At 36.2% G+C, this 12,150-nt stretch overlaps 1 protein-coding gene across 5 annotated transcripts in view; it reads right to left on the reverse strand.

The window, feature by feature from the left end:
- Positions 1-12,150, reverse strand: part of ERR (estrogen-related receptor) — a 370,747-nt gene that overhangs the window by 70,948 nt on the left and 287,649 nt on the right. For all 5 annotated transcript variants that reach the window (XM_069828081.1, XM_069828082.1, XM_069828084.1 and 2 more), the window contains 2 exons: positions 10,903-11,043; positions 2,983-3,114 (listed from right to left, as the gene is read on the reverse strand). In XM_069828081.1, the coding sequence (XP_069684182.1) occupies positions 2,983-3,114; positions 10,903-11,037 (267 nt within the window). In that variant the 5' untranslated portion in view covers positions 11,038-11,043. The remainder of the gene's footprint in view (positions 1-2,982; positions 3,115-10,902; positions 11,044-12,150) is intronic.

Genomic DNA, 12,150 nt, shown 5'->3' on the forward strand with positions numbered 1-12,150 from the left:
TCCTGAATCACCCTGTATATTAAAGATAAGTAATTACACGGAACATATACAAATATATTTTGTTTTACTTCCTCTTAATGTCAAGGACAATCGATCCACATAACCCAAAACTTGCAAGAGGTGTGATGGTAGCTACATTATCAGTCAGTTTTTTCTAGGTTATCAGCAACTTTAAATTATCCTAATTTTGTATCGACAGGAACAAAAACTCTATTGTAGGCAATGTCTCGCATATGATTGGCCAAAGAGACATACTGGAAATACGTACCAGAGTACGTGCAGGCAACCAGCGCCTCTTTTGAGCTGCAAGAATACTAGTTACAGGAACTACGTAGTTGTCTTCCTTCTTCACGTATTAGCTCGTCATCTGTCAAAAGCTACGCCGTAACTGATCTAACAAGTTCTGCAAGATTCCCGGAGAGGTCTCTATACACAATTCTCTCTCTCTTTCTCTTTTTTTCTGGCTACCTTTCTCACCTTCAAACTCTCTCCCTCTCTTACACACACACGATATGGCGTTGCATTACAATCACATTTTGGTCGGCGGGAAAAGGCAGGAACATAAGTAAAAAAAAAAAGTCGATTTTTCTGTTGTACGTAATCATATACGTCAAGTGTTTTTTCTAATTTTTGAAACAATAAAATTTACTTTATGTTAAATTGAAAAGGGTCTTACTTTGACTAACATATATGAATTTCATTATTATACTTATATTTAATTAAGAGTAAATTAAAAAAAAAAGTCTGTCCTGATTTTTTCATGTGCCTTTTCCCGCCGACCAAAGATTTTAATATCTTATGTAAATCTTTTCTCAAATAAATATCCACCGTACTAGCAATAAGACTCACAACACAGTCTAGTATATACAGTCACGAAGCTTGAGTTGTGAGGGTGCTAGGAACAATAGATTGTGCCGGTACTATTTCGCATTGTCTGTAATGAGGCGATAGTAGCGATCCTAGTGGTTAGCAAATATCTATGGATGCATATTTACTACGTATTGAGCTTCGTGATTGTATATACTAGACTGTGGTATTACTAAGTGATAATTATTCACAGGTAGAGGTAAACCTTCCGTTGTTAAAGAAACTGGAATATAGGTAGTTTTATTAGTATTTAAGGACAGGAGATTAGAGTCAAGCCAATTTTTATAACTTATTTGTCTCATCGCACTCTGTTAACCAATGATATTTCTTATACCATCGTCACTGATGCAATGTTGGGTTCAAATGACGTAATGATCCCAACAATCTAAATTGTAAACTCGATTTGTGTCAGAAGCGTACAGAAATGCAAGTTTCAAGCTTTACTCCAGGTATGCTCAAAATTGTAAAAGCCCCGATTACACGGATGATGTTGCACTGCATAACACACACTGTGTACGGACTGGGCTCCGCAACTACATTGCAGCACCGCCCGTGGCATAGTTCTTACACTCTTACAAATACGGATAATAAACTGAATTTGAAAAAGGAAAAAGTATACACTGCAATATTCAGTTATTACATTATTTATTATATTTAATATAGTTATGATATAATAATATCATAGATAATATCATTTTCATATTCCACCATATAGTCTGCTTTGCGGTCTATTCAACATCTGCATTCTTTTCTGCAAGTAATCGGGAATATATTTCCAACGAATTTACTGCAATGTGCTAAAGATGCTCATCTGTTAATCGGGACCTATGTTTGGATTTAGTAACCTTCATTCTCGAAAATAATAATTGTTCGCACACATATGTCGAGGCGAAGGTAGTGGCAAAGAATAAGCTCATCTTGTAATATTTAGTTTTGTTCATTTTTTAAATAATTCTATGCTTGTCAAGTCATATTCTCAGCATTTAGTTCTGGATTCTACGTTACTTAGTAAATCAATTAACTCGTCTTGGAACTGAACTCTCACGGATTGTACTAAATTTATGAAAAGATTAACAAAAATAATGATATTACTCTCCATACGTCTAAAATCACTAAATCTATGTTCTGTGAATTCACATTTGAACTGTTGCAGTACAGAGACATAATTAACTATATTTTGTTCAGGCACCATGCATTTCTTTACAAGTTCACCATCCGTAAAGGGTTTTATTGCCTTAGCTAATTTCCAACATACTACATAGGCTAACTTGCTCCAAAACATAGACTCTGAATTGTTCGATTCTCTTCAATGTTTGGCCTTTCATGAAGTGCTTTCAATTCTTGAAGCTGTAGTGCACGTTGCACCCCTGAAAAATTATTTTATCAAAATATCTATTCCTGCTGGAATAAAATCACAATAATAATAATAATAATAATAATAATAATAATAATAATAATAATAATAATAATAACAATAATAACGTTGGTATATGAAAATAGGCTATATTACAGAGAACAGCTTCTCTGTCACTTCCGCATGTTCTGGGTAGCAGAGCCTATAATGTATTTTTATGTTGCTCAGTAGTATTCTGACAGTACCTTACAATATAGTAATCACTCCATTTTCACCGAACGTACAACAAAAATAGTCTTCCTCCCACACTGTACGGAATGATCGTTTGCTTACAGAAGGTTTTGACTGTGTCATTGTCCCGCACTGTTCGTGCGTTTACGAAGTACTTGAACTGCCTTCTGCAGCCATCCGTCGAGCTTCGAACGGGGAACAGGACGCTCTACATTCGAAGGTTCTGATTACAGAACGTAATCGGGAGTCAGAGAATGAGCATACCTGCTTTACTCGAATAGTGTGAAGTTAGAATACTGATCGTTTTACAAGCGTGCGGTAACGTCGCGGTTAAGGCTTTGCGCTGCAACTCGGAGGGTCGCAGGTTCGATTCCCAAAAGTATCATAGATTTTCTCCATTAATCTAATGCTTCCGGCCGCACTATAGCCCTTGGTTCAATCAGTCTCTAATCTCTAACAAAATAATAACAAACCCTACTCCGAAGTTTCCATTAAATGGATCTACAAATTAATATTTTCAGTGAACTTACCTCCGAATGCCCAAGCATGGAATCGCCTATGGGTTGTGTAGTAGAGGAACAGTATTGTCGATCTGGACTGCCTGGAGACCTGGATTGCGTCACTTCATATCTCCGCGAGTCCTGACTTTCACAGTACTCCATCTGTTTAAAAATAAATATTAGTTATTTCGAGATATGAAACCAACATTCGGATACGTCAGTATAAAAATATACAATGTCTTCTCAGAATGCAATAATTCTTACAGAAAATCAATCTATTCAGTAGAAAATTCAACATAACACAATGCAGAGAACATTTATGTCAAGAGAAACCCTACGTTACGAAAACATCAACGAAATTTGAACGGTTTCAAAACGTAAGTACTTACTTACTTACTTACTGGCTTTTAAGGAATCCGGAGGTTCATTGCCGCCCTCACATAAGCCCGCCATTGATCCCTATCCTGAGCAAAATTAATCCATTCTCTATCATCATATCCCACCTCCCTCAAATCCATTTTAATATTATCTTCCCATCTACGTCTCGGCCTCCCTAAAGGTCTTTTTCCCTCCGGCCTCCTAACTAACACTCTGTATGCATTTCTGGATTCGCCCATACGTGCTACATGCCCTGCCCATCTCAAACGTCTGGATTTAATGTTCCTAATTATGCCAGGTGAAGAATACAATGCGTGCAGTTCTGCGTTGTGTAACTTTCTCCATTCTCCTGTAACTTCATCCCTCTTAGCCCCAAATATTTTCCTAAGCACCTTATTCTCAAACATCATTAATGTCTGTTCCTCTCTCAAAGTGAGAGTCCAAGTTTGACAACCATACAGAACAACCGGTAATATAACTGTTTTATAAATTCTAACTTTCAGATTTTTCGACAGCAGACTGGATGATAAAAGTTTCTCAACCGAATAATAACAGGCACTTCCCATATTTATTCTGTGTTTAATTTCCTCCCGAGTATCATTTATATTTGTTACTGTTGCTCCCAGATATTTGAACTTCTCCACCTCTTCAAAGTACAAGCCTTAACCCCTTCACTGTCACAGACACAGAATTTACAAAACTGGCAGTTCAAATGGTAATATTAATGTTATGTAACACAGTCAACTCTGGACATAGTGAACATTTGGCTATAGTGAACCTAAATCGTTGGTCCCGACCCGTATACTTTAAAAAGTACATTAATAGTTCCGTTTATAGTGAACCCTCCCTTCGGTTATAGTGAGCTTTAAAAATTGAAGTTACAAGAGTTGTATCCTGACAAATTCGTATTTGAAGTCAGACCTTCTTGTATAAAATTGAAAGAATGTGTTGAGAACAACATTCTAAGTTTCTTACTCCTTTAATCAAAAGATAAATGTAGGATTAGTGATTCCTAGACAATGAACTGTACTGTAAATCCAGGCAAAGCGGGTTGCCATTCTGTTGTCAGGCACACTACTTTACTGTTATTTCTAATCCTTCACCGTCAAAGGGTTGCCTTTTGTTCTCAGAAACATTTCCATTATGACGGATAACATCGAAACAACGGAAAATGAAACTGCCTTCTTTTATTAAAAGGGGACGGACATTATATCCAGAGCATAAATGAAGGTAAGATTCCGATGGCTTTCAAACTCCATCAACCCTCTCTCAGTTTCCATTAAGTGACCCGGGAAATTCCAAGGCTGAGTACGCAGTCACATCATAACAGCGTTTGTCATTTCTACCTGATCAGTCTGTTTCTAGTGTTCCAACAGTGAATGTATTGTATAAAAATGTCGAAGCGTAAAGTGTTTTCTTTGGAAGATAAGGCGAATATTATAAGTGACTTTGAACTTGGTGACTATTTTGTCGAGGACTTCATGTCAATGAAGCCTGACTCAGCAAAACTACAACCGCTTTGTGACTGTTTAATTAAAACGTACATCGACGAAAACGCACTTTTTCCTCCTTCCGTGTGAGCAGAATTAAGTTGCAGTAGAGTAGGCAGAGAACTACCAAGTTTCCACAGAAAGTACAATAGCCAATTTTATGCATGTAATCCATATATATACACACACACAGATTTCTTGAAATACTGAATCTAATTCAGCTGAAAACCAAAATAGCAATTAATTCTTCAAAACACTGAAAAAAAGAAAGGATATGTCCACACTACGGTTTCATATGATAGCAAGTAGAAAACTTCAAAGATGGAAAAAAAATTTCAAGAATGAAATATCGATGGCCCAGAACCAGACTGTTCCAAGTCCATTTTACTATTTTTTTTTTCAGTAGAGCTATTTTAAGCTCCTGATATTCAAAGCTTCATGAAACAATTTGGAATAGCTTCATAGCAACCTTATGGAGAGGAATGTTTACAATTTTGTTTGATTCATATATACAGACAAGAACTGGAACACAATGAAACACAGATTTCTTTCTTATAAAAATTTGGACTTAGAAGAGTCTGGTTCTCAGCCATTGATATGTAAAACTTGTCTCATAGGCTATAAAGTTAAATATGGAAGTTCGTGAAAGAGAAGAAAAATTGTATGACAAATTACAATACTAAAGGCGGACATGTAAAAAAAATAATGACGAAGCATATGAATATGGAAAGTTATGAAGTGTGAGACAGTTTGCTTTCTCGCGGTACACCCTGGATAACGCTGAACGAACTGGGAGAAGAAACATTAATAAAAATTTAGATAGTCGAATTTCATTCATTTTCGTTTGATGTTAACAAAAAATACGTGTGTTGTCAGGAATTAAGATCTACTACCTCCACTGCCCGGGAGGATTATGCCCCTTACGAACCCTTTAGTGCTCGGAAGGATTCAAACCTATTTTTATGACCGCGGGAGGATTCGATCCTGCGCCTCTTAAATAGAGGAAAAAAGTAAATAACTGCAGTGAGAGATTTCTTAAAAGATAATAATAGAATTTTAAATTATAAAAAATGGTTATAGCCAAGCGTGAACAAATCCCGGGCGCCAGGTTACCTGCCGTCTAAAAATTTTTATGTAACGCCTGAGTTTCTTCACCAAGTTCAAGATTTTTAAGAACTATTCGCCACGGTGGTCTAGTGGCTAGAACGCTGAATTTATAATTCTGTAGTCCCATTTGCGATCCCCAGCGTACCCCCGATTTATAACTTTTGTTAGGCAAACCCGTGGTCCAGGTAACACACGGGTTTTCTCCGGGAGCTCCGGTTTCCCTGTAACATCTCAACAAATCTTCATCATCTCATCTCATCGTGAGCGTAGCGTAGACCAGCCTCTAATGGCGCACCGTGGGCAACGACTCTGTAGGTAAATTGGTCTACATAACTGGCTTCGTATGGGTGAATGATCAATAGTTAAGTATCCGCCATTAGTAAAATATATATATATATTTTTTTTTTTTGATTGATTTTATGTTAGTAGGCCTACGACTAATACATAATGTTAAACAAAAGCGATCATAGGAATAATTCTTCATCCATATGAAGCCAGTTGTGTAGACCAATTTACTTACAGCCTCCTATGGTGCCCAAAAACTTTGGAGATTTGTATATCCCTGGATATAGTGCATAGACCTAATATTGAAAGGTTTAATACATAACATTCGATTGTTCACTAAAATCGTATTTATTTTAATTTCAAATACCGTAACTAAAAACGAAATTGCAATTAAAACAAAGCAGAATAAAATCAACTGTCAACAATAGGCTTCAATTAAAACAAAGTAGAATAAAATCAACTGTCAACAATAGGCTTCAATTAAAGCAAAGCAGAATAAAATCAAATGTCAACAATAGGCTTCAATTAAAACAAAGCAGAATAAAATCAACTGTCAACAATAGCCTTCAATAAAACAAAGCAGAATGAAATCAACCGTCAACAATAGGCTTCAATTAAAACAAAGCAGAATAAAATAAACTGTCAACAATAGGCTTCAATTAAAACAAAGCAGAATAAAATCAACTGTCAACAACAGGCTTCAATTAAAACAAAGCAGAATAAAATCAACCGTCAACAATAGGCTCCAATTAAAACAAAGCAGAATAAAATCAACTGTCAACAATAGGCTTCAATTAAAACAAATCAGAATAAAATCAACTGTCAAAAATAGGCTTCAATTAAAACAAAGCAGAATAAAATCAACTGTCAACAATAGGCTTCAATTAAAACAAAGCAGAATAAAATCAACTGTCAAAAATAGGCTTCAATTAAAACAAAGCAGAATGAAATGAACTGTTAACAATAGGCTTCAATTAAAACAAAGCAGAATAAAATCAACTGTCAATAATAGGCTTCAATTAAAATAAAGCAGAATAAAATCAACTATCAACAATAGGCTTCAATTAAAACAAAGCAGAATGAAATGAACTGTCAACAATAGGCTTCAATTAATACAAAGCAGAATAAAATCAACTATCAACAATAGGCTTCAATTAAAACAAAGCAGAATAAAATCAACTGTAAAAATAGGCTTAAATTAAAACAAAGCAGAATAAAATGAACTGTCAACAATAGGCCTCAATTAAAACAAAACAATAAAATCAACTGTCAAAAATAGGCTTCATTAAAAGAAAGTAGAATAAAATGAACTGTCAACAATAGGCTTCAATTAAAACAAAGCAGAATAAAATCAACTGTCAATAATAGGCTTCAATTAAAATAAAGCAGAATAAAATCAACAATCAACAATAGGCTTCAATTAAAACAAAGCAGAATAAAATCAACTGTCAAAAATAGGCTTCAATTAAAACAAAGCAGAATAAAATCAACTGTCAAGAACAGGCTTCAATTAAAACAAAGCAGAATAAAATCAACTGTCAACAATAGGCTTCAATTAAAACAAAGCATAATAAAATCAACTGTCAACAACAGGCTTCACTGCCTTTTAGATAAAAAAAAAAAAAACAAATAACTATGCCCAACCAACTGACTACTCTTAAAATGATAAAATAGCACAGCAGTAAAAATTTCGAGATGTTGCCGTTTCGAACTGGTGAAATAAGAATCTCACAGATCGAGAAGAAAATATTTCGTGTTGATGCTGTCTTGAAATGGTTACGTTACTTCATTACAAACGATCACTTACTTCCATATGGATTTAGTCCTTTTATGCTATGTTACGAATTGTTGCTATATTGAACTAGAAAGTGTAATTTTCTGCCATCCTTATGGCATGTTTAACTCGAAAAATCAATTTTGAAAAATTATTTTTTTTGAGTTGTTTCCCTTTTGAACTGGGCCGTCGATATTTCTCTGTGAATGCCGCGCTGTTGCCATAATGTCTAACAGCAGCCATACGAGCAGAAGCATTTACAAAACCTTTCCGACACAGGAGCGCATACTAGGCCGAAATGTCAAAGCGTGTGGAACGTGATCCACGGCCCATTTGAGCGTAGGCGTGCAAAAAGTAGGAAGTGGGAACAGTAGCTTTGATTGCGTGTAAAGCTAATGAAGTTAGGCGATGCGGAGATAAAAGAAGCTAGTTTTATTTTAATAGGATACCCCTCTGTTCAACAAAAGCCACTGACCTTACTATAAAGGCCTTATGTTGGAGTTCAAATAATTTCAGCATTAATTTATTAATCAACACTTTTTAAATATAATTCATAGAGGAACAAAATCACCATTCGGATAATTGTGGGCGCTATACTCAAAAAAAGTGCGTGAAATTTATCACAATGAACACTTCAAATTCTTTCTCTGAAGGAAAACATATTTTATGCGTCTTTTTAATCGAATAAAGTTATGACTATAGCCTACATACTTTCTCATTTTTATGCGCTTCATAATAATTCAGTTTCTCTGTCTCTGTCATACAGTGCGATGGGTATTCAAGAGATTTCGGCGCATTTCTGGGCGTAAATAGTGTTCCAAAGAGTGACTAATATGCAGCATCCACAAGAATCCCAATTAGAATAAACATAACTTTGAGTGGATAATCATACACAATAAACCTAATTTTGAGTGGATAATCATACACAATAAACCGAACTTTGAGTAGATAATCATACACAATACACCGAACTTTCAGTGCATTATCATACACAATAAACCGAATTTTGAAGGGGATTATCATACACAATAAATCTAACTTTGAGTGGATAATCATACACAATAAATCGAAATTTGAGGGGATTATCATACAGAATAAACCAAACTTTGAGTGCATAATCATACATAATAAACCGAACTTTGAGATTATCATACACAATAAATCTAACTTTGAGTGGATAATCATACACAATAAACCGAACTTTGAGTGGATAATCATACACAATAAACCGAACTTTGAGGAGATTATCATACACAATAAATCTAACTTTGAGTGGCTAATCATACACAATAAATCTAACTTTGAGTGGATAATCATAAACAATAAACCTAACTTCGAGTAGATCCGGACGTCTACTTTTTTTTTCTTTTTTGCATTAGGGTGTTGCAACCATTGCATGTAGACACTACATTGTAGAGGTTAAACGAGAACTTTTTAGTTGGTTATTTAACGACGCTGTATCAACCACTAGGTTATTTAGCGTCGATGAGATTGGTAATAGTGAGATGGTATTTGGCGAGATGAGGCCGAGGATTCGCCATAGATTGCCTGATATTCGCCTTATGTTTGACAAAAACCTCGGAAACCTACCAGGTAATCAGCCCAAGCGGAAATCGAACCCAAGCCCGAGCGCAACTTCGAATCGGCAGACAAGCGCCTCAGTCGACCGAGCTATGCCGGTGGATAAATAATGAGACATCTTGTAACTTACACATACAGGGTGATTCGGTGACTATGTTACTAAGTTTTAGGGATGAAAGAGGAGACAGTTACTAACAACGTTCATATAGAAACCTATATCCGGAAAAGTTCCGTTTGGTAGTTACAATCCTAGATTTGTTAGACAGTGTAACCAGCTAGAATCGAACTCAAGGCAATTCTTTCGAAATTTTGTTGCAGGCTACTTGTTCCTGCAAACGTTGGCGATTTCTTATAAACATAGTATAAGTACAGTGTAGTATATATAGTCACGAAGCTCAATACGAAGTAAATATGCATCCATAGATAGTTGCTAACCACTAGGATCGCTAGTATCGCCTCATTAGAGACAATGCGAAATAGTACCTGCACAGTCTATTGTTCCTAGTACCCTCAAAACTCAAGCTTCGTGACTGTACAGTATATACTAGACTGTGGTATAAGCTAGTTGGCACTGTAAATTATATCTTGACTGATTATACCTTGCAATTTTCCTTGCAACTTCCTGATGAGCATTTCATTTATGAAAGAGCAAAAGAAAATCCAAGTTTTGGAGGATCAAAAGGAAATGCAAAGTTTAATCAGACATAATATCATTTACGATGTCAACTAGCTTAAACCACAGTCTAGTATATACAGTCACGAAGCTTGAATTGTGAGGGTGCTGGGAACAATAGACTGTGCCAGTACTATTTCGCATTGTCTGTAATGAGGCGATATTAGCGATCCTAGTGGTTAGCAACTATCTATGGATGCATATTTATTGCGTATTGAGCTAAGTGGCTGTATATATTAGACTGTGCTTATACCATGTTTATGAGAAATCACCAACGTTTGCAGGAACAGGTCGCCTGTAACCATATTTCAAAAGAATGACCTTGAGTTCGATTCTGTCTAGTTACACCAACTGACATATCTAGGTTTGTAACTACCAAACGGAACGTTTCCGGACATAGGTTCCTATATGAAAGTTGTTCATAATTTTGTCTCCACTATCATCCTTAAAAGTTTGTAACAGTCACTGAATCACCCTGTATATGAGACACCACTCTACTTCATACTATCAGCTTACATTAGTCACCGCTAGGGGACCTGAATTCTGGCAGTGTTGCCACTTATTTTCGAATGACCTATGCATTTGAAGCATCATTTTACTGTATAATTATTACATACAGTGGGAAAGTGGGAAAAAAAGAACTAAAAACGCATAATACTTACGTCACTGTGCAAAACTGTAGTAGTGGGAGAGTACATGTTGCTGTTGGATGGGGAGCAAGCCTGGAAATTGGTGGGTTCTTCTTCTTTTTTGATATGTGATGCTGGAGCCATTCCAGTTCCATCCGTCGACATCATTGACACCTGAAACAATGAGAGACACGTAGAGATAAATTTTTATTCACTTTTAAGTATTCATGTGTCATTAAATTTCATTTTGCTATGCAGCTATATTATATTAGGCGGCTGGTTAGCTCAGTTAGTAAAGCAACTGACTATGGACTGGACGGGAGAAGGTGGGAACAATCTCGTTACCAAAACTTCCAGAACGGGTCCAGGATCCACTCAACTTATTATCAAATTTAATAACTGGTCTTTCCAAGACATGAAAGGCGGCCGAGAGTGGTACCGTACACGCAACCTCATTCTGAGGTCATGAAAGCATGCCTCCCCTCACTCAGAGCTGATGAACTCGCCCTCCCCCCTCTATGTCCGTTCACAAATAAAACGGGCAGTTGTGAGCATATTCTTGAATTGTCAAATCAAGCCTTCTGCACGTAGGCCTACACCAAGTCGTATAGCAGCAAAAACTCATTAATTTCTTCCCTGGGTAACTACAACCCAGCTTTAGATAAACACAAAAGACCTAAGAGCGTACTCCACCCTCTAGCTTGGAATGACAACGTACAAGACGCAAATCAAATTGAACACTAAACAACAACAGGACTCGACAAACACACATATGTCTACTAATGCACTAATAATGTTATTTCTCTGTTTCAGGGTCATCACGTTATTGGCTGCATAGATGTATTGATCATGTTCTATTGTATATAATTATTTATGGTTTCTTAATGTATTTGTATTTACAGTAAAATTTGTACTTAAAATCATGATTAAAAGACATCCTTCCTCCTCAATATATACAGACCCCACTGAAGCCAACTGGCTTGTCATCAGCACGACACCTCATCCTGCTCAACGTTTTTCCGTGGTTTCCCCTTGAGTAATAAGATTAATGTCGGGATAATCCCTAAAAGAAACGGGCCACGGACCACCTCCCTTCCCCCACTCCCACTCTTTCTCTTCTACTATAACAAAGAAATTGCTAATTTCTTAGATAATCCCATAATTTGATAATAGGGGAAAATAAATATACTGCAAGTTCACAGGGCTAACGGCTTCGAGGCTGGGTACCTGGTTCTAATGAAGTGCACAGGTAGCAATATAAAACATGGGGGCATGAGATAG

The sequence above is a fragment of the Periplaneta americana genome, chromosome 6 (genome assembly GCF_040183065.1).
Source record: "Periplaneta americana isolate PAMFEO1 chromosome 6, P.americana_PAMFEO1_priV1, whole genome shotgun sequence".
Lineage (NCBI taxonomy): Eukaryota > Metazoa > Arthropoda > Insecta > Blattodea > Blattidae > Periplaneta > Periplaneta americana.